General features: G+C 40.2%; 10 protein-coding genes across 10 annotated transcripts; 5 read left to right on the top strand and 5 right to left on the bottom strand.

Moving 5' to 3' along the window:
- Window positions 1-3,779: 3,779 nt before the first annotated feature.
- On the top strand, window positions 3,780-4,898 carry EAF01_010212 (uncharacterized protein; the record flags this gene model as incomplete). The annotated part of the gene is made up of 1 exon (XM_038918469.1): window positions 3,780-4,898. The coding sequence occupies one exon, from the start codon at window positions 3,780-3,782 to the stop codon at window positions 4,896-4,898; it is 1,119 nt and encodes a 372-aa protein (XP_038766439.1).
- A 1,058-nt stretch (window positions 4,899-5,956) lies between these two features.
- On the bottom strand, window positions 5,957-7,201 carry EAF01_010211 (uncharacterized protein; the record flags this gene model as incomplete). Its single annotated transcript, XM_038918468.1, has 1 exon — window positions 5,957-7,201. One exon carries the CDS (start codon window positions 7,199-7,201, stop codon window positions 5,957-5,959), a length of 1,245 nt encoding a protein of 414 aa, XP_038766438.1.
- A 1,656-nt stretch (window positions 7,202-8,857) lies between these two features.
- Window positions 8,858-9,415, bottom strand: EAF01_010210 (uncharacterized protein; the record flags this gene model as incomplete). Its single annotated transcript, XM_038918467.1, has 1 exon — window positions 8,858-9,415. The coding sequence occupies one exon, from the start codon at window positions 9,413-9,415 to the stop codon at window positions 8,858-8,860; it is 558 nt and encodes a 185-aa protein (XP_038766437.1).
- A 132-nt stretch (window positions 9,416-9,547) lies between these two features.
- EAF01_010209 (uncharacterized protein) lies at window positions 9,548-9,900 on the bottom strand (the record flags this gene model as incomplete). Its single annotated transcript, XM_038918466.1, has 2 exons — window positions 9,548-9,678; window positions 9,729-9,900. 2 exons carry the CDS (start codon window positions 9,898-9,900, stop codon window positions 9,548-9,550), a joined length of 303 nt encoding a protein of 100 aa, XP_038766436.1.
- A 538-nt stretch (window positions 9,901-10,438) lies between these two features.
- On the top strand, window positions 10,439-10,801 carry EAF01_010208 (uncharacterized protein; the record flags this gene model as incomplete). The annotated part of the gene is made up of 2 exons (XM_038918465.1): window positions 10,439-10,463; window positions 10,593-10,801. The coding sequence occupies 2 exons, from the start codon at window positions 10,439-10,441 to the stop codon at window positions 10,799-10,801; spliced, it is 234 nt and encodes a 77-aa protein (XP_038766435.1).
- A 2,190-nt stretch (window positions 10,802-12,991) lies between these two features.
- On the top strand, window positions 12,992-13,753 carry EAF01_010207 (uncharacterized protein; the record flags this gene model as incomplete). The annotated part of the gene is made up of 1 exon (XM_038918464.1): window positions 12,992-13,753. The coding sequence occupies one exon, from the start codon at window positions 12,992-12,994 to the stop codon at window positions 13,751-13,753; it is 762 nt and encodes a 253-aa protein (XP_038766434.1).
- Window positions 13,754-15,818: 2,065 nt separating this feature from the next.
- On the bottom strand, window positions 15,819-16,755 carry EAF01_010206 (uncharacterized protein; the record flags this gene model as incomplete). The annotated part of the gene is made up of 3 exons (XM_038918463.1): window positions 15,819-16,140; window positions 16,201-16,310; window positions 16,393-16,755. 3 exons carry the CDS (start codon window positions 16,753-16,755, stop codon window positions 15,819-15,821), a joined length of 795 nt encoding a protein of 264 aa, XP_038766433.1.
- A 437-nt stretch (window positions 16,756-17,192) lies between these two features.
- Window positions 17,193-18,108, top strand: EAF01_010205 (uncharacterized protein; the record flags this gene model as incomplete). The annotated part of the gene is made up of 2 exons (XM_038918462.1): window positions 17,193-17,445; window positions 17,558-18,108. The coding sequence occupies 2 exons, from the start codon at window positions 17,193-17,195 to the stop codon at window positions 18,106-18,108; spliced, it is 804 nt and encodes a 267-aa protein (XP_038766432.1).
- Window positions 18,109-19,508: 1,400 nt separating this feature from the next.
- Window positions 19,509-20,393, top strand: EAF01_010204 (uncharacterized protein; the record flags this gene model as incomplete). Its single annotated transcript, XM_038918461.1, has 1 exon — window positions 19,509-20,393. One exon carries the CDS (start codon window positions 19,509-19,511, stop codon window positions 20,391-20,393), a length of 885 nt encoding a protein of 294 aa, XP_038766431.1.
- A 438-nt stretch (window positions 20,394-20,831) lies between these two features.
- EAF01_010203 (uncharacterized protein) lies at window positions 20,832-21,633 on the bottom strand (the record flags this gene model as incomplete). The annotated part of the gene is made up of 2 exons (XM_038918460.1): window positions 20,832-21,376; window positions 21,429-21,633. The coding sequence occupies 2 exons, from the start codon at window positions 21,631-21,633 to the stop codon at window positions 20,832-20,834; spliced, it is 750 nt and encodes a 249-aa protein (XP_038766430.1).
- Between the last annotated feature and the right edge of the window lie 1,254 nt (window positions 21,634-22,887).

The following is a 22,887-nucleotide window of genomic DNA, read 5'->3' as shown; positions in this document are numbered from 1 at the left end:
GGTTAGTTCGTGTATTTTTGTATGGTATCGACATTTCTGCCATTGATTTACCTTCCCCAGGAATCGGGTATTTACTTCCAGCCACCTAGCAATCCTTCAGCTCAGTGCAAGCTCGAGCTCGAGCTCGAGCTCAAGCTGCAGGAGGCGCTTTATTATACTCGGTGTGCCTGATTGACTGCTTCGACTGGACTGGCTCGATTACTCACAAGGCGTTTAAGCAAGTAGCCTTACCATAATCATAGGCAGAAAAACATGGTATTTTGATCTTGTGCGTAGTAGAGTTCCCCAATATTTGCTCACCCGAAAACTCAATTGCAATCACATCTCCGGTAAAAACTTACCAAATCTGTTTTCCCCGTTTAGACCCTGCTAACCGTACGTGCAGCGTCGTGCATCGTCGTGCATATCCTTGTGGAAATTAAACTTTTGCACTGGCCAGCGGTTAATTTTCTTTTTTCTCCTTCTTATATTTCCCGGACCATACCGAGGCCGATTTGGTCGATATGGCCAAAACCCTAAAAATAGATTTCTGCCTGAAGCAAAAAAAATTTCTAAAATTTGTATAATATGGCCATAGAAAACTTGAAAAAAAATATTTGTATCATATAGAGCGCAATCTCATCGTATATTATTATAAAAACTATATATAATATATCTTTAATTTTTCGAATAATATAATAGTAATAATAATATTATTGAATTATAATACTTATTTTAATAATAAACTACTATTACATCTTACTTTTTAATAATTATATAAAGCTTATATAATTACCTTAATATATATAATCTTATAATAAATAAATATATTTAATATAAATAAATAATTCAATTTATTTACTTTTTAATTAAAAATCTTTTACTTAATTTAAAGAAAATTAATAATATTAAATTATATAATTAATATATAAAAATAATATTTAACTTTATTATAATTAATAATTATTTTTTCTTTTTACTAAACTTTAATATATTAAATTCAAAATATTTATAGAATTTATTAAAATTTATATTCTTTGAATTATTAGAAGTTAATAAAAATTAATATATATATTTTTTTAACCTATATAGTATTTTCTATATAATATTTATTAATATTTTATTGATTAAAATATTATTCTATATATATAAATTATTTAAAGTATTTTGAATATAAGATTTAATATAAGATTTAATATAAGATTTAATATTAATATAAGTTAATATAAAAAGCTTATTAATATAATAATAAGATTATGTTTTATTCTTTTAAATTATATAACGATTTTAAAGATTTATATATTTATTTACTTTTTCTTTAATTTATTTTTATAAAATTATTAATTTTTTATTAATTTTTAAAATAATTTTAAATAATATTAGTAATTAATTATATAATAAAAAATAAATATAAATATAAAAAATTAGATTAAATATAATGAATCAAGAGAATTTTTCAATTATTTTTATAAAATAAAATAAGGAATAAGAAAATATATTTTTCATTAATATAATAATAAATTTTAAAGCTTTTATTATTAATTTTTAATATATTAATTTCTATTACTTTTCTAAATTAAAAATAATCTTTAGTTTTATTAAAAATATAAAATAAGCTTTAATTATAAGAAGAACTTTATTTTATTATTTACTTTATAAATCCTAAATATTATATTATTTTTAAAGTGTTATATTAGATATTGATATATAATTAATTCTAAATATTTATTAAATATTCTTATAAATATTTATATAATAAATTAGGAATATATATTAGTATATATATAAATTTCGATTTTATAAAAGCTAATTTATTCATTAATTAATTGAAATTTAATATAAAAATTTAATATTTTTTTATAAATCGATTGAAATTATTTTATAGATTTATAAATATTTTGAAAATAAATATAAAATATCAATATAAATATATTTTATAATTTTAATTAAAAAAAATTATATTATAAAATAAACTTCTTTTTCCTTTAAAAATAAATATATAATAATCTTTTATTATATTCTTGAATATATTTTAATTTAATATTATCTTTTAGAATTTTAAATGAATATTAATCTTATTTATATTATTCTTTAAATAAAAACTTTTTATAAAGTTTGAATAATAAATATATTATAATTATTAATTTTAAAAGCTTTTCCCTAATTATTATATAATAAAATAAAATATATAATAATTTTGTTTTTAAATATAAAATTATTATAGTTAATTTTAAAATTTTAATTGAATCTTTAAATATCAAAGTATTTAATAATAATTCTAATTTTAATCTTAATAGTGGATTTAAAAAAATATTATTTATAAATTGATTCTTTATATTAAGTTAATAAAATTTAAGATTAAATTATTATAATTATATCAATAAAATTGTATAAAATGAATAAGAAAAAATTAAAGAAAGTTGAATATCTATAAAGAAATAATATATTAGTATTTATAAAGTTTAAAAAGAAGAAAGAATATTAAATTACAAAAGCAATTTAGTAATAAATAATATTAATTCTTATTCTCATACTCCTGAATACTAAATACACTTTTTCCATCAGGCAGAAATCTATTTTTAGGGTTTTGACCATATCGACCAAATCGGCCTCGGTAGTCCATAGGGTTCACAATTGATTGGTAACCTAATGGTATAATTTCCTTGTCGACTCCAATTGCAATATATTGAAATTGCTCAATTCGAATAATACGAGCTGTATAGTGGTGAAATTCTTGCTTGATTCATATACAGAATTCCAACCCAAACCTCTCTCGATCATGAACCATTGGTTTGGATTCAATGGTGGATGTGGATGGATGTGGATGTGTGTATGTGTGTACAGTACACCCTGAGGTTGGTCACCCAAACATTGTATCATTATGGGATGCATGGTAATTACGGTTAATCGTGATGTCCCTGGTATGTTATCTCGCTCTGTACCACCAACAGAGACAGATTGGTTAGATATTGGAACACATTCGGCTGCATGGGACCGGATAACTGCAGGTCCACCAAGACTCTCAAGACTATCTATTGCATGCATCTGGCCTTATTAGTCTATTGTTTGCTTTTTCATCAGGGGTTTTTAGATCGACACCCCGCTACACTTGTCAATCAATCAAAGCATTGAAGCAGCCTTATATCGTTCAAAAGGCGACAGTCGAAAGAAATCCTATTGTCGATGATTCTGTTTCATATAATCTCATGTAGATAAAACATATCCATATCCATATCAACCGATGTTATTAGAGACTTGTTGTATGTAGCCCCACTCAACACGATTTTTCAATGTGTCGATGTATGAAATATTATAATATATAAAAAGTTTAACCCATGAACTTATCCATCCGTTCATCCCAAGTATCCATCCATCATTTACATCTTACCATCTCATTTTTACTGTGCCTCATAGGTCGGACCCTTGGCGTTGATTTGATGGGGTCGAGGTAAGTAAGATCAATACTAAAATCAGGGGTATGAAGGGAAATTACACAAACATGTGCCGCAAGTTTGCATCCTACCTACATATCACTTATGATAAAATTTGGTTTGGTCCAAGGGAGTTAGTTAGATTATGGTGTTGATGGTTGATGGATACAAAAGCATCCAAGCTACCCACTCCTTGCTAATCCTTCGTCTGTCAGATATTTTCTCTATTCAAGAATCAAGAATATCCTCCATTAGGTTTTATTTACCACCCACGCTCTTTAGTACAACTCAGGCTTTGCCAACTTACACTCTTTCTAAAATTTCATTCATTCATTTTCTCTAATCTTCGTGTTCTTCTTCATATTCATAATGTTCTCCAAGATCTTCTCCCTCATCACTTTGGTGGCCGCTGCCTCCGCATACACCGTTCTTACTCCAACTCTCAACTCCACCGTTACAAAGGGCAAACCCACCACTGTGAAATGGTCGTCCGTCGATACTGACGCATCCCAATTCTCCATCTACCTCGTCAACTTCAAAGACTGGCCTCCTACCGTCATCTCCCTCGCTCAGAATGTTCCACAATCCGAGAAGAGCGTCGATGTTACTATTCCCTGTGACGTGAGCAGTGACTACGGATGGCAACTCAACTTCATCAACGGAACCAATACCTACGTCATCTACGCCCAATCCAATGCCTTCTCCCTTACCGGATCATGCGTTGACCCCACAACCTCTTCCTCTATTTCCCTCGCTACCACCACTGCGTACGCGACCAAGAACTCGACAGTTACCGCCTTCTCTACTGCCACCACAACCGCCATCTCCAAAGTTATCGAGACCGTAACCTTCACCAGCCCCATCGTCTGGTTCGTCCAACCTACCTCCATCGGTTCGATGTGCGCCCCACCAAAGACCGTCACAGTTTATGCTGATGGACCCGCCCCAACCGATTGCAGCTCTGGCTCTAGTCCCTCGGGATCTTCATCAGGAGGTCATGGCTCCGGTTCGGGCTCTGGTTCTAATTCGGGATCCGGTTCTGGTTCTGGTTCGGGTTCGGGTTCCGGTCCTGGTTCCGGTTCGGGCTCTGGTTCTAATTCGGGCTCCGGTTCTGGTTCTGGTTCGGGCTCTGGTTCTAATTCGGGCTCCGGTTCTGGTTCGGGCTCTGGTTCTGGTTCTGGTTCGGGCTCTGATTCTGGTTCCGGTTCTGGTTCGGGCTCTGATTCTGGTTCCGGTTCTGGTTCGGGCTCTGATTCTGGTTCTGGTTCTGGTTCCGGTTCCGGTTCCGGTTCCGGTTCTCCAGGAACATATAGTAACTCCACTACCGGCACCACCAAACCAAGCTACAGCGTCCTTCCATCGGGTACTGGTTCCGGACCAAAGAGTACTAGTACAGCTACCACACCTGTTTTCACCGGCGCAGCGACTTCTATTCAAGCTGGTTCAATGCTTGCTTTGATTGCCGGTGCCGCAGTCGTTTTGTTGTAAATTTTCTCTTTTCTGAATTTCGATTTAGGGTTGGTATAAAATGGATTTTGATAGATGAGTTGGGTTATTGTAGCGGAGAGGAGAGTCAATATTTGTAATAATGGGAGGAGAGAAAATATTGCTGGATAGATCTTGATGTACAAACAGGCATATACGGATACACAGACAGACAGACATTTTGGTAGACGCCATATTGGTAATTAATGATTGAACAGTAATAACGAATAATGTCCTATCATGATACCAACTGCAATTTCTCTTTCAGTCTTCCTTATGTTGTGTCTATGAAACGAAACGCGATTGCGGCCCTTACAATGACAAGATCCAACCAAGTCCAAAAAAACGCGCCCTCGGAAACGAAGCCCGTTTCTACATTCATGATGTCGAGACTCTACCTATTACATAGATCAGTAGCCAAGTCGACTTAGCATGTAGTGCTCCGATCCTAAGGCTCGAGGGTTTCTTATCTTTCCAAGATACTCGTCACTAGATTGGTAGTGCTCGGACAATGTTCATAAGATAATCGCGATAACTAGTAAAGCTTTCAATGTCAATGCACAGCCGGGACATTATTGTTTCTTTCTTCCGATGGCGCAAGTGCAAGGATGAGTTCTATATATAATCATTTCTATTGATTCCGCTGTAAACTATTGATCGTGGATCTGGAACGCGTCTTGCGCGTTTGGTGTGAGTTTTCACCTATGACTCTGAAGTTTTTGCTGCTGCCGCACAAACAGGTGCTGGTATATTTCTACGACTCATGACAAAAAGAAACTTGCTGCATATGGAAACTCAGGAAAGCTTTCTATGACATTTCATATAGATTCAATTCGATATTTAATTCAGAATATCAAGGTATCAATGTAGCACTCCCACCGGTAGCCTATCCAGTATTAACAGTAAAATCTGATGTCCATCCCGTATAACTCCTCAAGCATTGACAGGAGTTCCATGTCACCCATAACCATATCCTAGCACCGATTACACCCTGACTCCATTGATTTCTATTATCGTTCGAAATTACGACTTCTTAAGTCCTCACACATATCCCATACACATCAAGCAACCCATCTCCTTGCCTTCGCAATCCCGCCGCCACCTACCGCAACCGCCGCTACAAGAGCATCCAGCGCTGAGCTCTGCGTGCTTGCATCTCCCGGTGCGATAAATGGTCCTGCCCAATTAACACCCAAGATATTATTCTTTGTATTTCTGTCATTTGCCCATATACTCTTTGCATTATTTGAGATGAATGTTAGGTAGCTTGAATCGGGTGATGCTTGGTGAAGTTTCTGGAGATTTCTCATGAAAATTCCTTTGAATTGTGCACCATCTGCTCCACAGTCCGGTTCGCATGCGTCATGAAGGATTCCGTTTGAGTCTGAAAGTGCTGCGATTGCCGCTGTCGCAATGCTTTTCGCGGTACCAAGATAACTCGAGTCACCTGTTGCCTTCGAAAGTTCGACGAGTCCCCCCAGAATAACGCCTTGGTTATAACTCCAAACGGTTTCTCCATTGTTCTGGCATGAACTCGTCAATCCATCGTTGATTGTTCCTTGTGCATTGATCATTCCAGTCCCTTGAAACCAAGTCCATTGATTTTCCGCAATGGCCAAATAATTCGCGCTATCATACCCCGTTGCGCGATTCGCAAGATGGGCAGCCACGCTCAAATATAGTTCATTCGCAATGGCGTTTACATATGTATTTGGTTTATCCCACCAAATTCCTGCATCGCCATTTGAGCAGGGTGTGCTGGCGCCATTCTTCATGTCGGCAAAAATATCCGCGGCCATGGTCAGATAGTCGCCGTTTCCTGTAACATCGTACGCTTGAATCCAACCTAATGCCCACCAACCCTCATCGTCGTAATAGTCATTCAAGAAACCCGAAGGATTCACAGTCGTTGCTAAATGTACTGGGAATTCACTTGCCAGAGGAAGATTTTTCATGGCGCCAGTAGAATCTCCGTACATTGATAAATAATTATAGTCTGTTAACACGACTTTCATCATTTTTAGGTTGGTTTTTTGAGCTTGAATAAAGGTGTTTGACATAACACTGGTGACGGCCGACTTGACATTTGAATCGACGGCAGCGAGATCACCAATAACAGTTAAGCAATTGGCCGAATTCCACCATCCTGTTGTGGCCCAGAGTCCAGAAGTGGCGTTGTACCATGTTTGCAACTGCTTGAAAGCAACCTCTGCATTGGCAGTAGATTGCTGCGAGGAGGTAGATTGTGAGGTGGCTACATCAGCTAAGCCAAGTGCACAACACAGAGAAACAAGCGAGCGACGCATCATAAGTTTTGTTAAAGTGGGAAGGGAGAGCCTGAGTGGATGGATTCAATTTACTTGTGGGAAGCGGGCTTATCCAATGCTTTTATTCAGTTTCGTGGAGAGAAAGGCTGGGTGTTCCAGCACACAAAAGGTTGAAGAATCAATGAAACAAGGTCAGCGCGCGTTGAAAGTGTGGACCCAGCAGCTCTCAATATTTGCAAGACTGTAAATGGCTGGTGATATGTGCTATGCATGTGTAGTCCGACTCTCTTCAATCTTTCAGGTCTCAACTTAATAAGGTAGTTTGAACACTCTGGGATGGGGAGTTGCGGTTTTCCACAGGAAAGAGCGTAAATCAACGGCATAATGAAGATCACTTGATACATAGGCATTCAAAAGCAAGTTTAAGGAATAGTTTGTATTGGATGATGGAAATATCTTTTACTTGCCGAGGCAGGAGATGTCTTTGAACTGACAAATAGACTATGCCATATTGTGGTCATGTAGGAATGGCCTGAACAATTCACCTCTCACATTTGACACCTTTGATTTTTGTATTTCGTGAGACGCATGCTGCAATTAGTACCTAGGTAGTTACTTTGCTTTTTAAATTGTGGAGAAAGTCTTGATGTTGTACCTTAGCCTTAGTGCTAGTCTGCTGATTCAAACGACTGAGTTTTGTGATGTACGCAACTGAGCCACTTGACTCGACCGTGCCATTGTTAAACCTCCGAGGCCCTCGATTGAAACATTAACTTCGCCGCTTGAAACCATAAGTCGAGTCGTAATTGAAATTCAAATGTTTGTTCTTTCCAAAATTTGGCCCGAGCCGATTCGCGAGATATCCTTGAATATTGACTCGTGCCAAGAGCATCTGACAGTAAGACAACAAAATGGGAATGGAAATGGAAGTCACATTGAGAATCAATCCACTTAAACAGATTTATTTGCTACAGCTCGGTCAAATGAACAACGAAAGACTACTTCCGATGGACCGGTAAGGGGTCTTCTACGTAAAATGTTACCTTGATTAGCATCATTCTTGTTCGTCTCTTCTATCCGCAAACTCAATTAGAGAACGCCATGAATGATACGTTGGTCAATTCTGTGCTTCATCTCGATGGCGCAGGCCTTATTGAACTTTCAGCATTTTGATCCTTCTCTCAAGTTGCTGTGCGGCGAAAACAAAAAGATAGGCTTATTCTGAGAGGTTGGAACTGCAGACAAACTTTGAACCGAGCGAAATTCTACAGGTATGAACAAAATTGAGATCATATGATGCTCTATGTGTATCAACACTTTGCAATGATAATACCTCCCCCATATGATTGAGATCGAAGCGACGTAATGTTTTCCCGTAGGTCGTAGAGTATGGCGCGTGGATTGTTTGTTAGCTGAAATGCTACCTGGAAGACCATATTTGAATGCATGTTCCAATGGACTTGCATTTCTGCCATTTTTGTCAGAGAGGTTATCCCGTCAGTACGCTTACTCAACATCCACGTAGTCTTTGTTATTGGCGGCGTTGGTGGTGTTTGTGCTAGACGATATTGGATATGATTCCTGGCCGCACGAGTAGGAAGGAAGGGTCCACACATATCAACCGGCAGAGCTCAGAATCTGAGAGTCTAATCCAGTATAACATTCGGCGCTTCGTCCCAAGGTCAGGTAGTTTGTTCAGACCTCAAAAACAAGGGCTTCCTCTCCTCTTTTCGCCTTCCAAATATTTGTTGAAGTCAATAACTTTTCACAACCCTTGAGAGCCCATCCCCAATTCTTCAAGAAAGTCTCACTAACACCCCATCCCCAAATATCCCACGGTTCTCCCCAAACAATGAGGCCCGATTGTTCGTTCATAAGACCTTCAAATTCCACTAGATCATTACACAACCGATCTTCATCGTAACTTCCAGCATGCAATAATAGGTTATCGCGCATTATTTGAGGAATTGGCCAAAGATCTAGCCATGGATGATGAGGGATTGTGCGCTGAAGGTTTGTTGGACACAATGCTTGAGGACAATGCGCTCCAGGTACAAACTTTGTGGAAAGATTAAGCCACGGGTATGGAGGATCGATCGTACAGTCTAGCCAATCCAAGTTCCAACCTATTGTTCGCGTGTTTTTGATCAATGCGCGAAAAACGTTGAATTGAATGAGGGTGAGGAGTTGATCTGTTCGTGGAGAGCCCATCGAATAATTCCTACGAGCTTCTTCCTCGAATGTGGCCAGCATAAGTCGAATCTCACAAAACCCTTGATATCTCGACACGCGACCTGTTGTCCATCGCTTTATACTTATATCTGTCGATGATGTGGTAGAAGCATTGCTTGGTTGCTCGTCTTGAGTGGATTGCTTCTCGTTAGGTCACGGAGGTTCGTTATCGATAACGGATTCGACTTCACCATGGACCGTTCGCTCTCGAAGCTGTGAAGCCTCAATTAAAGGATCGTTTCCGCGATCTTCACGAGTTTTCGATGGAGCGTTACGGCTTTGGCCTGGCGGGACATACGAAGAATGAGTTAGCGACAATCACTTTAACAAATACCAAACTCCAACACCAACGAACCGCAGAAGTAGATCTCACGGTATATTCTCTGCTTCAAGCGATTCTGTAATTTCCCTCTAATTGCTATATCTTTTATGCCGGTCCAATCATCGTCGATACAACTGGTCCCAGTCTGTTGAGACATACCTGTGAGCTCGACTTGGGGTGGCATGATCCGTTCTCGACGATTATCTATGTTTCGTCCGAAAATCGAGAATGATCCTTTCGGGAATTGGAGATTGTACTTTGGTAATGCAAACGACGTCTGGCATATTGAAACGATATGAAAACTAGTACAAGTAGGTGATAATTGAAGAAGCCGGAGGGATAAGATTCTCGGTGGTAGATTAGAAATACCCAACCAAGGGTCGAGGCTGATGCTAACTTCAAGAAGGACCACAACGAAGCCCACTTCGACTTAGTTCAATGCAGCCTGCTTATCGTGCGTCAGTGGCAGTTATAGGCTATTGCCCAGTGAATGGTGCTTCAGTGGGGGCATTGCGAGCCTGGATGAACATCGACGTTCTAGCTCAAAGTGGTCAAGACAAAGTATCAACATCAACATCTGTAGTTTGGTGAAGGGTGTATGTCTACTTAGGAAGTTCAAGATTATAGGGTGAATATGTTCTTTCTACTAAGGTATATGCTAGATGAATCTAATGGAGTTAGAGTGATCGAACTCCGTTTGTATCTCCCAGCGTAACGCAAATATGGCAGATAGACGTCTTTGTCTAGGTATAAAGTTCTCTTCCATCCCTTCTTCTTGATATATATATCATTGCTATAAGATAAACTTCTTCTTCATAACTCAACCCATCAACAGTTCAATTCTGTTCTCGCTTTCACATACAATCATCAAAATAGCACCACCATTCCCACCTGCACCAGTACCTGAGTCTATGCTCTTCCGCCATCGCCAACTAGCTCCAGCAGCCAATGTGCGAGTTTCTCCAATCTACTTGGGAGCCATGAACTTTGGTGATGCAGATAAAGCACGTTTGGGAGAGTGGGACAAGGAATTTTTTTTTGGAAATACTCGATACTTTCAGGGGTCTAGGTGGCAACCTCATTGATACTGCCAACGGATATCTGGAAAACCCCAATCGAACTTTGGAGGCAATGGAACTAAGTTTCTCAGATATTCCGTTGAAATATCACTCAAGAGACTTGAAACCGAATACATAGATCTCTATGTGCATTGATGGGATTATGCAATCACCATTCCAGAGCTCATGACATCGCTTAATGACCTCGTTTTTTTCAACAAAGTCAATTACCTGAGCGTATCAACACTTCTGCTTGGGTTGTACTGTCGTTGACACTCAAACACGACAAGATTTTTTTTTTCCAAATAATTTGAATTTCTTTAATGCAATCAACATCAACATCTGTAATTTGATGAAAAGTGTATATCTATTTAGGGAGTTTAAGATTATAAAGTGAATATATTCTTTCTATTAAAATATATACTAAATAAATTTAATAAAATTAAAATAATTAAATTTCATTTGTATTTTCTAATGTAATATAAATATAATAAATAAACATTATATTTAATATCTTTATTTGATTATAAAATTCTTTTTCACCCTATAAACCGTCGAATAATTCTGAAACTTTTCTTTTCCTTTCATTATATTAATTAATTATTGAATCAACGAATTAGATTTTCAAGTTTCTGTTTATATAATTACTTTTCTCTAAATCAGGGCTATCGATCGTAATAACAAAAAGTAATATTAATTGATATTAGACATTTCGACACAGTCGAGGTGATCGGAAACACTGTCAAATTACTGAGGCCTCCCAATATCAAGTCTTTCCATCTCTTCGCAAAAACCATCCTCAAGGATTTCTTCGGTCTTTTGATATTGAACATTCCATGGTGCATCTTCCCACCTCGGAGCCTTTCCAGTAAGCTATCCTGCCATATACATACAACCATTTGATGGAGGCCTCAGCCAAGTATGTCAAAGCTCAGCATAGTTTGGTACATTTGCCCGCTTACTCTGTTCCCCCTAAACGTAGGATTGCAGCTTGGAAATATTAAAGAGGCCACCATAGCATGTAGGGATTCGACCAATGTAGAGCTGTAATATTGTTAGAGATTTTCAACGAAAGCTTCTGATATATATTGATCTTTGTTGCGACTCTTCAAAACACATGCCAACCTTTCAACGTGTTCATGCGGCGAAAGAACATAACTGCATCCGTAAATGCGTTCGTGAGGATTTCAGCGGTATGATTCCCGACTGGCCAGAGGCAATGAAAATGATGATAGGGGCGGATGGTACTATAGGGAGAGGGAAATTCACAAGAAAATTGTAAAGCTCATGGCTAGTAGCACGGATTAATGAAGTTACTATTACTTCCCAGCCCCTAAGAAACGACCTTCTTCCTGCCTCCTCCTGTATCATCTAAGGTGACTTCCTCCACATTCTCCTATTTCCTCCCTTACCCTCCTGTAGCCGCTAGCCGCTAACCACTATCCACCCACTGACTCGCTTGCTCTATGTAGCCCCATATACTATTACGGCTCATCTATTCCTCATACCACATCACATCTACATGTGCAATGAAGTGATAAGTTACCGTAATAAGTTTCACCGTGTCACCGTACGGCTATCTAGATCTGATGATAATCAATTTTCATCATATGATCACAAATAGGCTATATGTACGCTCAAATCCATACAAGAAACCGTATAACCAGTGCCTAGCGTGTGCTATTTAAACCGTATTTTACTACCGTACCGCCAACTTACCACCATGATTACAAATTTCAGCTATCATGATTCAAGACAACCGAGGTGGTTGCCTTCAATTTGCTTTTATACGGCCGGATTACACTCTCGCGCGAGTTCATTAACAAGAAACACTGTTTCAGAAGTGCTAAATACAACCATTTGACCCCCCTTATTACAACTAGGCGAGGCATTCACCTTAATTATTGCTACAATACAGTCACTAGCTGGATTGCGCAAGCTTGAGAACATGTTTACGGTATATGCTGCCTAGATGATTAGTAAAATGCCGTAACTTACGCTACACGCAAGCTTTCAGGACCAATCCATTTCTGCTTAAAAGGGTTATTTTTTCCACTGTTCCTCCTAAACCTTTACATACAGATCAACTCACAATCATCTACCCAACAAATTCTACCAACAACAAAAATCTACTCAGAAAATCTCCATCTATTCTCACATTTACCAACACTTGATAGAGAAACGTTCAAGATTCCTAAATCATCTTCTAGTAACGACATGAACAATCAACGCGCCTCCGGGCGCAGAAGAGAGTCACGTTCCAGATCCACTCGCAGAAATCAACAGGTTTCTTATCGCTCCCGATCACCACTCAGAAATCATCGTGGAGCCATGACTGTGAGCTCGTGCCCAAAGACCGGATCCCGCCTCTTGAACCTACCAAAAGAGTTGCGGGATATGATTATCGAACATCTTTTTGACTCCACTCGTCTCACATTTGGACACAGACAAATCAGTTGTGAGTACCGCGAGGTTGTGCCAGCTCGCAACGCACTCGCCATCCTCCGCGTTTGCAAACAAATGTACCAAGAAACTAGCAACATTTGGATCAGTCGGGTCCTCTTCGATTTTGAAGATACTTTCCCATTGTTGGACAAGTTCTCCCTTCTACCCATCTCTACCATCAGCCAAATCCGTAATGTTCGTATCCGCACGAATGGTGAGGAGCCTGAAGCCCCTGAGACTGTCGAGGGCGAAGAACAATTGTCCGGACTGCAAATCTTGCAAGGACTGCAACTTGACAGACTCATAGTTGTACCAGCTTGGGGTGTCTCATACAATGGTTGCGAAGACATCACTCGATTCACAAATACAAGTTTCCCTTGCAAGGAACTTTGCTACCACACTCCCACATCATGTTTCCATGAGAACGATGAGTCGACTTCGGCGGACGCAACAGATTTCCTCACTCGTCGGATCAACACTATGGCTGATCAGATCCTAGACAGAGGCCAATCCGGGACACCATTTACCATCTAAATTCTTCAGTCGTCCGAGCCAAACAGCCAGCGTACCGGCGCCGTCTTCAAAGAATCTGCAATTCAAATTTTAGAAGAAACCTCTGTTTCAAAAGATATCGATCCGGCTAAGATGATTGCATGTGGCAAGGTTTTAGATCCAAATGCCGAGACACTGGTCGTCTTTAAGCCCGCCGCGACCTCTTCCACTATTCCAGATGAACCCCTTCAGGGACTCTTCAAGACTGTTGACAGTGTTCAAGTTAGGAAGACCTGGAGAAATGACTATAGGGATCTTTATGTTCAGGAGGCCGAAGAAAACAAGCCAGACATGGCAAATATCACCACTGGCGAGCTCTATCCATGGCCTTTTGCAATGCGAAAGACTCATACCATCATTGATAGATATGAAAATGTCAACGATGTTATCTGGCCTGGAAAGAACGTTGAACAGGGGTGGTCGGGTGCAAATTCTACTTAAAAGCTCTATCTCATCGATATTGCTGTTATTCTTGACGACCCCAATGTCTTTCTCACAGCTTGAGTCTTCTTCTCACTCAAGGGTGTGTTTGGCCGAATAATCTCCTCACACATCAGGTTTCCCGTTATACGGTCTTCTTGACTGAAGAATTTTCATCACTAAAAGGCCAGTCTTGGGAAACCCTGAGGACCTCACAAACGTAAACATCATGGTATGGATAAGCGTTATAGAGAGATAAAAATAGAAAAAAAAATGATACTTCTTCTGTACTCCCTCGGGACATGGGTCCTAGTTAGAGGAAGCATCAATTAATGAAATACGGGGCGGGATTAGGGTTCGGAGACAATTATACGAAGGAATTCGACATTGCAACATGGCAAGGCAAAGGAACGGGTTGATGTACCCCTGGCGTGGAGTGACGGATGAATTTCTTTGGGGGCAGGGCTGGGAGGTTAATTCGGAGGAAATATTGATACTTCAATACGTGGTTGGGAGGGATTGGTTGAGACTCTTTGTTTAGGCTTTAGGTGGTGCATAGATAGTTTCCTTAAAATTCACCTCTCAACGGCATTACTCTCATAAATTATGACTGTGATTATGACTGTCATCATGACTTTGATTTTGATATTGGCATGTTTTAAAGGACAATTTTTAACACGAAAAAAATAACAAACTGGATGAAAGAAACAATGCCCTGTGAAATGTAGGACAATCTTCCTGCATCGTGTGAAGATCCGATTGGACACTTATCCAGGGTACACAAATCCCAACACTTCAAATTTCTCCGATAGGTACGTGTTAAAGCCGCGATCAAGGAATGTGATATGAAAGGTTTACTTGACCAAGAAAGCTAAATGGATCGTTTCAAGACTGGAGCTCGCCCATCTCATCCTAATTTCCTTATCATCCCCTTCATTCCAATAGACAGACGACACATCGTATTGTTTCCACACTAGATATTCGATATATGTACATGACCCAGAAGAACCCATTTCCTATAAATTATTTACCACCGAGATCTATCCTCGCATAGTCCAGCCTACACAAGTTGTGCAATATCAGAACTAACAGGGGATATTAAACACCCCAGCCTCAACCGTCTCGCTTCTAGCCTTAGGAGCGGGATATCACGCAACCGCAGCAGCTTCATCCGCATCCGGAAAAGTAATACGGAAGGCCTTCTTCCAGCCATACACTCAAGTTATTTATAATTTCCGCCAATAGCACTCATTCTTCAAGCTCGGAACATGGAATTCGAAGTCCGAAATCTAGATGCCGGTCGATATGATTATATGAAATATGATGATTGTCTGTAGTGCCCGCAATACTCCTGGGATATTTTCTAAAATATTGATATGACTGGGTACGGTAGGTATAATTTCTTGGAAGTGATGTTCTATCACGGTAAATTATATGCATGAAATAATGCTCCCGACCTTGGCATTGATGTTGATATGACTCGGGATTCCAAATCGAAGATTTTGGCCTGCTTCCTATTCCTTAATTTCTCCATTTGGTCAAATTTCATGGAAGGAGTTCTTCCTGACGACATGCAACAAAAAAAAGCTCGCTCGAAACATGCTTGTTTGATTTGCTGTGATCCAGCTCAGTCATTGCACATATCTTCTAGGATATTAAGCATTTTCTTCTGCAGCTCCACCAATTCATTTTCATCAATCATACTTTTCTCCCCCTCCGTGCTAGCCGTCCCCGTCCTATTCGTGGCATCATTCTTTCCAGGAATTCTAACCAGTTCACTCTTCGTCCCAAAGAATGATATTCCTAAATTCCTTAATTTTCCATTCATCTCTCTGACCATTTGAGTTTGAGCTTTATAGACTTTCATGTCGAATGTCTCTAGCTCTTTTGCCAATTCTTCGGGACTGGTGTTAGATGTCCCGCTTGATGTGGCTCCACCTACTGCTTTCCTATATCGAGGTCAATCATTTGGATCACCGGGACTCAACCAATCTAGTAGGACAACTCACAACACTTCTTCTAATTTCTTCTGCCCTTCCTTCCTAGCGGCTTGTCGCTCTATAAGAGCTACTCTCGACTTCCACCATTGCTCTTCATGCTCATGTTGTACTTTGATCATCTATATATAGGTAAGCTCAAGTGAAATACTTTACAGCCAGCTACGAGAGTAGGCCAGACTGCTATTAGCAAATATAACCAACCTTCCGAATTTCCTGTAGCACATGATCGTGTTTATTCAACGTCCTCATAACACATCGCAGGCCCGCACTCCACTCAATGATGGTAGCTGGATCAACGGCCTTTGAATTATTGATAGACTGTGCTTGAGCTTGGAGCTGACCAGATTCATGCTGTGTTATCGGAGGGGCTACAGACTGAGGCCAGTGTTGTTGTTGTTGTCGTTGTTGTTGCTGGATTGCTTGACCATGTGACGTGACATCTGGTGTTTGAGCTGAAGCTGTTTGCGTGGAAGGTTGAGCTTGTTGTTGATTCTTAGCTTTTGCTAGATTTGCTAAGATTTCCATTACAGTAGCAAGATCTGGAGTTGGATTACTGGACGACATCTCGACGAACTGATGTTTTTATATGATTTGATTTATTCTTTCTTGATTGGGGATGAGAATGACTGAAGGAAGGATGAAAGGTCGTCCTTGCAAGGATCTCTATCATGACCCATAAGGCTTAAATACTCTTGATGTTGATATCTATAAATGGTGTACCGGAAATGTATATATCAATTAGATTTGAATGGAATTGAATTGAATTGTATTGTATTGATACTCAAGTAATAAATTGTTCAGAGAGCTTCCACCATGTATGGTATGGTATTGCAGGGATGCGGAATGACCCGCCGCTAAGAAATCCCACGGGTCAATGACATCTCGAAAAAAATCATTCGGTAGGTAATGAAAGATCGATCATAATCCTCCATTGTAATACGACAACACCACCAAGTTACGGTATTTCCTATTCAAGATCCTCTCAATAGATTTTCCCAAGGATGGCGCGCTCAGCATCAGATGCAACACGATTTACGTCGACGACCCCACACGCTGCTACAAAACCAAAACCTGTATCGAGAAATCCAGGGCCACCGGGAGAGACACCGCATCAGAGAGTGAAGAGGTTAAGGGCCGCGGCAGATAAGGCTAGAGATGCACAGATTTCGACTTTCGATAAGTTCCTTTTAAGGGGAAGAGTGTGGGCGGATAAGGCGCATAGGTTTACAGCTTTCAGTTTGATTGGACTTACATGTACGATTTCCCCGCATCGTTCTCGGGCTTCAATTGGGAATCCATTACTCTTGATTCGACTCTGGAAGTCCTGGTAGCTTAAGCTGTGCATGTGCTAATTGATTCCTTTTAGTTATTGCCGGTGGCGTCACAGTCTATGCATTGGGAGATATGATGGTATATAATCGCAAGAAGCGCGCCGAGTTTTACGCAGAACAGAAATTCAAATATGCCATGGCACTTGAGAATGCACAAACTGCCGCAGCATCTGGCACTGCAACCGAATCACAAATAGAGTTTTTGAATAGAGAAAAGGAGCGGGAACAGAAAGTAAAGATTGCGGAAGAGGCCAAAAAGAAGGCTCCTGGAGCATGGAAGAAAGGTAAGGATTGGTTGTTTTCGGGCCTCAAGAAGGAGGAAGAGGGAGATGATGTAGGGACTAGTGAGAGGAGGCTAGGATATGAGGCATTGAGCGAAGAGGACGATAATCTTGGGGAGAGGGAAAGTGATGTTTTAAGAGCGATCGAGGAGAAGAAAATGGCAATACAAAATAAGGCCAAATCCGCATTTGAGGCAGAGAAGGAGAGACAGAGAAATGGTGGACCGCTGGATAGGATAGGAACTGATGGGGAAGAACAAAAGCCGAAGTCTGGCGGCTGGACATCTTTCATGATAAGGAAATGAGCACTGGGTGTGGATGAGGAAGGGGGCAAAAGCAAAAGAAATCAATGAACGTCTATGTATCATATGGGATGAAGGTGTCTTGCATTGGGCTTGGCGTTCGATTCATCCTCTCCTGTACTAGAATTAGGAGGTAAAAATGGCCAAGCCGACGTCCCTCACTGTAGATTTGGCTTACTATTCTCCATCGCGTGTCAATGCTTCAGTGCTTTGAAGATGCTTAGATTCAAGAGGGTAAATCATTCGGAATATAACGTTCGAGGACGGGATGTCAAAATGAAAGACAATCTACTTTCGCAGAATATGCACAGGAGGGGTCTTGGCCCCTTTCCACTTCTAGACCTCATAATCTACGATTTTGCCAAATAGTTGTCTTAAGACCCAGGAATCATTACCAAATATAGAAAATTATGGGAACACATAACAGGCATGTATAGTGCAGCACAACAATGATCCAGCTGGATTTTGAGAGGGGGTCTCATAACGAAAGATGGTAGGTATCAACTTCACAGGACCCCTTTCGAAGCTACTGATTGTCTTTCATGCCAATTCAATGAGATATTAGCCCCACCGGCAGCAGTAGTAGGTTCATGCTAATTCCTGCAATTCTGTATACACTCTCGCCTCAGTCTCCTGAAGGAGTAAACAATCGAGCCATGATCATCACTCGGAGATCGGAATACTGGAACGAATCCATTGCTAAGGGACATTGCACAGCCCAGTCGTACCCGAAGACTCGTGATTGGTCCAGCTGATGCTTCTTCTCCTTTTCTCCCGAGTCCGTTAGCTAGCACCCCTGATATCCAATAGTCATTAGCTTACACCATTCATATTTTGCCATCCATCTTCCATTTACACAACAGAAATTAAGCATAAAATGTTCATCAAACTGTTCATCTGAACAAATTTCAACCACCATTCAACTCTAAGATTAACCTAGATGATCATTCCCACTATTTCTCCTGCTGTCAGATTGTCCAATTGGTTATCGAAGCTATATATAGTAGCGCCAAGCTGGTCTTAACAGGCATAAATTGCTGATCTTCTAGAAAAGATTCTTCATTTTACTTACACAAGGCAACATAAACAAATGACGTTGAATACGAAGACACCGCATAACCCAGTCCGATGTTAACACGACATTGAAAATACGAGAAAAAAAGACATTTTATGTGCAAGTAAGTTGTTTACTAGGTATGCAAGACGTCAGGGACTCGTGAATGTGGTAGTAGTCGTTCTTGGCAATTGAATAAGTATCTCATGTTTCCCCTTCTTGCCTCTTTCTCTTTTGTTTCAATATCTAGTATATAATCTCTCTACCACTTCCTACTTGACATACCCAGAGTTCTTCATTGCACTCTATACCACCGTTTAAATTAATCCCTATTTATATCATCATCATCATGAAGTCAACATCCATTGCCCTCGCACTTGCGAGCACTCTCACCGGCGCAAACGCATACTGGAAAGGTTTCAACTCCCAAGCTACCCTCGCAAACGGTGCTTGCAAGACTCAAGCTGATTGGGAAAACGATTTCCGTCTCATCCAATCATTCCCCGGTGGATTCGACAGTTTAAGAGTCTACGCATCTTCGGATTGTAACACCGTTGCCAACGTTGCCCCAGCTGCTATTGCCACCGGCGGAAAAGTTCTCTTGGGAGTTTGGACCGAGGATGCCACTCATTTTAATAACGAGAAACAAGCTTTGTTGCACGCCGTTCAGACTTATGGTTTCGATTGGGTCGTTGCTGTATCTGTTGGCTCTGAAGATTTGTACAGAGGAGATACTACCGCTTCCACACTCGCACAACAGATCTATGACGTTAGAGGAATGTTGAGTACCGTTGCCGGATACAGTAGCGCAGTACAAGTTGGACACGTCGATACATGGACCATGTGGGTTGATGGAAGAAATACTGAAGTTATCAAAGCATGTGACTTTATCGGATTAGACGGCTACCCCTATTTCCAAAACACGCAAAACAACGACATCAGTCAAGGATCTCAACTATTCTGGGACTCTGTAAATGCAGTCCGCACGACTGTTCAGAACGCTCAAAGTGGTGCTTGGGTTTGGGTTACGGAGAGTGGATGGCCTACTGCAGGTGCTCAGGAGAATGCGGCTGTTGCATCGGTTGACAATGCTCGTACATACTGGAAGAACGTTGCTTGCGAGGCATTCAATGAGGGACATACTTTCTGGTACACCCTTCAGGACTTTGATGCCGTTCCATCGTTCGGTGTTGCAGATGGAAGTGGTAACCTCAAGTATGATTTGAGCTGTTAAGATACTAGTTGAGTGGTGATGAGAAATTAGACTGTCTATTGGTAGACTACACAGCATAACTTAATTCTAATGTAATTATACCACCAAAAATCACGATTAAGTGATAGTATGATATTCATCGTGCCCTTTGCTTAGCTGCCTAGTTTTCGATATTGATCCTTTGACCCTTGTGAATACTGTCCGAACACAATCCTATCAATCTCCGCACATATGATGGAAGAACTAATAAAACAGCGGAAAACCATCTCACTATCCTGTTATTCTGTCTCACTTTATTGGATACATCCTTTGCTATATTAATACTTTTCGTCCCCTCCAAAAGATTCTTCAAACTCCCCAGACAAAACAAATATAGGTTTTTTATCTCCAAGATCTCTCAACTCAAGGTCTTGATTCAAATCCGGAGTGCGTGTGTCCGAACTAGTCTAACAACATACTTTAAACCGGTACCCTTTGACTTTCAAACAGATCGGCTTCAGATTTTGATATTCCTGGCTGTTGATCGTTGAGTTGTTGATTGAGATGATCAATCATTGGAGATGTGGATCTCGAAGATCTAATTAACTGGTTTGGCATACTTGCTTTATCATTATCGACTTTTGGAGTGATGGTCAAGTCATCCATGGCTGGATCTCCTATTGATATGATTTCGCTATTAACAAGGGCAGGGCTCCGAAACGCATCTGATCGTGATTGTATATTCCGAGCAAGCTGGCATCCTCCGACTCCGCCGCGAATCACATTACTGCCGGAGTAGCGAAGCTGGGAATCTACAGACCCAGTATCAGGGATTGGGCGACGAGTCCCACTCTGCTGCATCTTATTGCACTGTGCCTTGCTATCGCTCTTTTGGTTTTGGTGACTATCGAGATAACTTATTTGCCAGATCCGATATTGCTCAACTGCTTTTCGGGAGACTGGCGGATCGAAGAATCCCTCCACGACTGGAAATTCGAGTGGTGGCGGAGCAATCTCGTCAGGAACTATACGATTTATCAGATACATTCATTAAATTGAGATAGTTGAAACGCATACAAAATTTCGTCCAGACTTGGTGCTCTATCATTGATTGGCGCACATCGGGTGATAAATCGTACTCTGTTTTCTCGACTTCGGAAAGTATTTCGTTGTAGGCTTGCATGAATGCAGTCTGCGTGATTCCTCTTTCTAATGCGTAGATTAAGATGCGAAATCTCATTGGAATTTGGGCTTCATCTTTGTGGTTTTCTTGGGTTTTCATGGTGATACGATATCGGTTCTTCAGGAGAAGGATAAATTATCAAAGCGTGAGAGGGGTATGTTGATGTATCTTGGTTGTGTCTTAGGGAGTTATGATTCGAGAAGACGAGAATTACAAAGATCCTTCCTCAAGCGCGGTCAAATGACAGCGAGGAAGGGTCTACCGGGCCAAAAAATAACATAGGAAAGTTCATGTTTTCGACTAGAGTTGGCTTGATGCTTGAAGTTCGTTAGTTTGTTACTAAATCCGCGTATGGATGACATTTGCAGTTATCGTCGCAACTTCTCTATCCAACAAATCGAAATCTACAACTCGAACTTTAAATTCAGCATACACATCAGAGCCTCAATACATGAACCTCAGATTATACCACAGTCTGATTGGAAAATTGCACAGGGGTATTCAAGCCGACGGATCCAATCATGCTGTAAATTTCAATTCCATATTCCGGGGCCAACGCGATTTTACGGAACGGTACTTCAACGACCTTTCATGGATACTAAACCGTAAAGTTGTATTGGAACGGCTATATAACCTTTTTACTCAGTTCCAGGCGGCATTGACCGAGGTTAAAAAACTCGCTGGTAGTGCTGTCGACACTTCTATTGCCTAACTCGAAAGTTAACATCTTATTTTTAACTTTCTAATCTTTCCCGGGGGAAATGTACAAAGGTTTTGAAGAGCCTATTTAGGATATAGGTAAAGTCTTTGCATTAGCGGTAATCAGTAAGACATATTAACTCCATGGAGCTTGATATGCTCTACATATAATGCTGGTGTATTTGCTTTGAGTTGAACCATTGCTTCCGAGCCGATTAGCATAGGATTTGATGCTGGTGGATCAGAATACTCGTCATTGTTTGTGTTGTCTGTGTACATGATGAACGAATTCATGACGACGGGGGTTCGTTTTGACTTCTGTTTGTCCTTATAGGTAGATAGGAGACCATGAAAGGTTTCGATAGATACATAAGCGATCTCGGGATGTTTCGAGCCATTTTCGAAGCCGGTATGAGGATTTACTAGACAATGCAGAGACCGGTCGCCATCCCATCTCCAACTTGCCATATGCATCGATGATATCAAACAAGAAGGGTGTCCAGGCAACGAACAAAAGAACAGGACTTTGTAAAATCTCCTGTCATAAGGAATTGATCGTAGCTTTGAGTGTTGCGCAAAGAGAGCAATATGGTACTCGTGGGCCCGCCAAAATATCAAATTTCGTCGTATCGCCACATGCTAAAACAAAGTCGG

The sequence above is a fragment of the Botrytis porri genome, assembly GCF_014898465.1.
Source record: "Botrytis porri strain MUCL 3234 chromosome Unknown BPOR_015, whole genome shotgun sequence".
In the NCBI taxonomy this organism is placed as follows: Eukaryota; Fungi; Ascomycota; class Leotiomycetes; order Helotiales; family Sclerotiniaceae; genus Botrytis; species Botrytis porri.
This window is presented reverse-complemented; position numbering and strand designations above follow the sequence as displayed.